This window comes from Setaria italica, chromosome VIII (assembly GCF_000263155.2).
Source record: "Setaria italica strain Yugu1 chromosome VIII, Setaria_italica_v2.0, whole genome shotgun sequence".
NCBI classification, from domain to species: Eukaryota; Viridiplantae; Streptophyta; class Magnoliopsida; order Poales; family Poaceae; genus Setaria; species Setaria italica.
In genome coordinates, this window is record NC_028457.1 from 25,352,368 (window position 1) to 25,356,190 (window position 3,823).

Below are 3,823 nucleotides of genomic sequence, written 5' to 3' on the forward strand. Positions count from 1 at the left end.
CCGTCGTCGTCTCCAAGCGACATGGAGAGGACGTCGACCCCGTCCGCGAGCGCCGACTCGACGGCGTGCATGATGGGCCCCCTCGAGCACCCTGCCGCCGCGCACACCTGGTAGAATGCGAGGTGCGCGCGTGGCGCCACGCCGGACACCACCGTGCCGCCGCCGTCGGCATGGCGCACGGGCGTGCCGGCCGCGACAGGGAATTTTATGGAGTTATGCTATAAACGTTCTCATACTTGTAGAAAGTGATTATGTACAAAGAATTAAGTCTGCTTTCAGCAGTAGATTGCTGAGAACAATATCGTTTCTACTTCTTTTTATATAAAACCCAAAACTCTTGCATACATGCAGTTATTCTTTTATAACATCATTAGACACAATTATGCCTATATGATTAGTTCCATGCTCAGAGCTTCCTCTTCTGATCATCCTTGAGCTGAACAGCATCGACATCCTCAAAAACCTGAAGCGTCGCCAGCTGGATGAAATCAGTGACCTGAATTCCCACAGGCCTGCAGTTTCAGAAATCACAGCATGAGGATCATTTGTATCAGAACAAAGATTCAACCGTATCAGAGAACAGATCACCCTTCTTCTCAACCTTGCCAACACACCAAGAACCAAAATGCAGAATATTCAGATGCTCACCATGGGAAGCAGGCTTTCTCCGGCAACCTGATTCTGAGCCTGGGGCCTTCGTCATACCCTTCGCAGATCATCTCCCCGTTCTCATCTCTGTAGCAGATGATCCCTCTCAATTGATCCTCATACACCTACCATTTACAGGACCATATTAGAACAAGATCAAACCACTACGCATACCTCCTTGATCATGTATTCCTGCATGTCAAATTTTCAATTTAGAACTGCTGCGACACACGTACCTTCTTGTCTGTCACAACAGTGAAGGAGAGGTTTGATGAAGAACTGCTGCCATGAGCAGAGGTGCTTGCATACGGGCGGGGCGGCGTGCGGGCGGTAGCGACGCAACGGGCGGCACGGCGTGCGGCGGTGGCGGCGCGACTGGCGGTGCGGCACGCGGGCGGCGGCGGCGGCGCAGCGTGCCCTCGGAAAAATGGCGTGGAAAAAAATCCAAATAATAATATATCTAGTACTAATTACAATTTTACCCATACTAAAAAACAGTCTATACTCTATACTATCACCTGGTAGTATTGTGCACCGTAAAAGAGCTCTTGTTTTATATTGCTAAGTAGAGACATATTCTCTCTCTTTTGGGCAGTGCTTGTGTACATGTGGTTATTTGAGGATTCTGAATATTTATTGCACTTCAAAACCTTCTACCCTTTGTTTGATATGCTTATGAATTTATTCTTCAGACTTGAGCTTCTAACTCATGTAACCTCGTGGTTCATCTCTGTCTAACTTATGCTCAAGTGTAGTTTGGCGGAACGACCACAAAGGTTCCATTACAGTTATCCGATTGTGTTATATAGTTTGGCAGGAGTAACTGACTATGCACTGTTGCGAGGGAGCAAAGTTTTTTTCATTTCCTGTTTAGCTTGGTCCTGTCGTTGTTGTGATTAGTACTGACATCTGCACCTGCAGCTTCTTTGAAAGCGTCAAATAGGAACATCTTTGTTTTCAGGTTAGACCACTGATGCATGGGAGAGACAATCAATCCTATATCAACTTATAGATGACAAAATATTTTATCCCTTTTTGTGTGTGTGCATCAAGGCAATCATTTTCCCTTTCAGGCTTCCTGCTGTGTAGCTTGTCCATCAACTTGGTGTGAACAAATAGGTGATCTTCTTGTGTCAATACTTGATCAGTTTTTTCCATTTGAAGTATGAACAAATACAAATTAGTAATTTTTCAAGGATAATATTGGCATCCACGGCCTACAAGCCTGTCAAAGCAACTCATCTCCCTCCCCCCTTTTTTAGGGAAGCAGCTTATCTCCCTGAGTTTATTGCTAGTTACTACAATTACCTCTTTCATGCTTTCCTAAGTCTGCAGTGCATTTCCATTGTCTGAGCTATATTATGTCTTAAGATTTATCCCTTTTGATAGATAAAATGAGGTCATTTTTAAAATAATTACATCTGTCAGTTGAATCAGCTGGCCAAGTATTTCAGGTTCTTGATGAACCCATCAAGAAACATGGTACTTCTTGAAGAGCAGTAGTTAACTCTTGCATGAATTATATTCATTTGATTGTACGAATGGGAGGACTGTAATTTGAATATTTGTGTATGTTTTAGCTATTTATCTTGTAAGTGTTGCTACAGATCATGTAATTATTTCACATTTAATCATGACTTGCTTGTTAAACAGGGAACACAGAACGTGCTACTTGCTTGTTGATACAGATTTTAGCTATTTAAAAATGAGATTTCTTATCTTTCTTGCGCTACTTGCCTTTTGCCTTTTGAATTGGGTAATGGCTAATGGGGTGCTTTTTCTTTCCTGGACTTTAACCTCCCAAACAGCAGGAGGGAAAATGGTGATATCTCCTCTGCGGGAGAGGGAGCTTGGAAACGAATCAGGGTCTGGCGCAGGCCGTGGGCCCGCCCGATTTGAGGTGGGACTAATGCTTTGCTACGGGACGTTTCCACGCAAGAGGCAAGGACTCGCGTACTGCTGGTTGCTGCCTTGCGCATGTGTGCTTCAGAAGGAGAGAGGCGGAGCTGATGCGGCCCATGATTGGTGGGCTGGTCGCCTGCTACTCTGCTAGGACTAGGAGGTGCTGGGCACGTGGTGTGGGCGAGCTGTCAGCAGAGCAGGCCGAAAAGGTCCCCCGGCCGGCCGCGCAACTCCCAACCACACGCGACGAGACGACGCGAGGGGCGAGCGAGCAGGAAGCCCTTCTCGTACCACCGCAACACCCCCACCGCAACACCGCTCGATTAGCCGGCCGCGGGGCGGCAATGCGGGCAGGCCAGCCGCCCTCTTGAGCGCCGCGCCACAGACCGACGGCTCCTCCAGATCCACGCCGGATCAGGTCTACCACGCCACAAAATCGGCTCGAGGAGCCTCCGGCGAGCCACCGGGGACGCAGAGGGGGAGGAGCACTGCTGCGCCCGGCCGCCGCCGCCGATCCCGCACGCCTCTCGCCGCCTCCGCCTCCTCCCTCCTTGCCGGCCGCGGGTCTCCTCCTTCGTCGGTAAGGCACCTCTCATTACCTTACAAATCCCCCGATTTGTCCTCAGAGGTTGGATCCCCCCTGTCCCTCCGAATTTAATTTCCCAATCTGCTGTCTCAAGGTCGCCATGTCCGCCGCCGTCTCCCCCAGCTGGATGCTTCTGGAGCCCTTCGTCTTTCGCAGGGACGACGACGAGTCCTTCCCGGACGAGGAAGATGCGCCCATCAGGGCGACCGGCACCACCTCCTGGGGCGCCCAGTTCCGCATCGCCTTCTCCCTCGCCAAGCTCCCGCATATCTCCCACCTCTACGCGCAGCTGCCGGTGCCGGGATTTCTTGATCGCAATGTGGGGACTCCCTTAAGCATCGTGGCGACCCACCGCCATCTCGCCCTGGTTCGCGTCGCCACCAGGACGTCTGAAATGGTTACGGTGCAGAACTTCTTCATCTTCACCGCCGACGAGGGTCCTTCCTCATCCCTCAAAGCGCTCCCCCTTTGTACCGAGCCCGAGTTTGACTATACCCGCCATAGTGTCCGGGTACCTCGTTTTCGTCGTCTTCCTGATGGTACTCCCCGCCTGCTGAATGTCAGAAACTTGGGCTTCTGGTGCCGAGGCAAACAGTTCGTGGTGGTAGAGCTCACTCTTTTCAAACCGATCAACCACGATAAGGTCTTCGCTGACATCTGCTTGCTGCACTCAGATAGAGATCAACT

General features: G+C 50.3%; 1 protein-coding gene across 1 annotated transcript; it reads right to left on the reverse strand.

The window, feature by feature from the left end:
* Positions 1 to 406: 406 nt before the first annotated feature.
* LOC101765926 lies at positions 407 to 2,627 on the reverse strand. The gene is made up of 4 exons (XM_004980478.1): positions 2,495 to 2,627; positions 885 to 943; positions 649 to 773; positions 407 to 512 (listed from the first exon to the last, which is right to left on the reverse strand). Exons 1-4 carry the CDS (start codon positions 2,625 to 2,627, stop codon positions 407 to 409), a joined length of 423 nt encoding a protein of 140 aa, XP_004980535.1.
* Between the last annotated feature and the right edge of the window lie 1,196 nt (positions 2,628 to 3,823).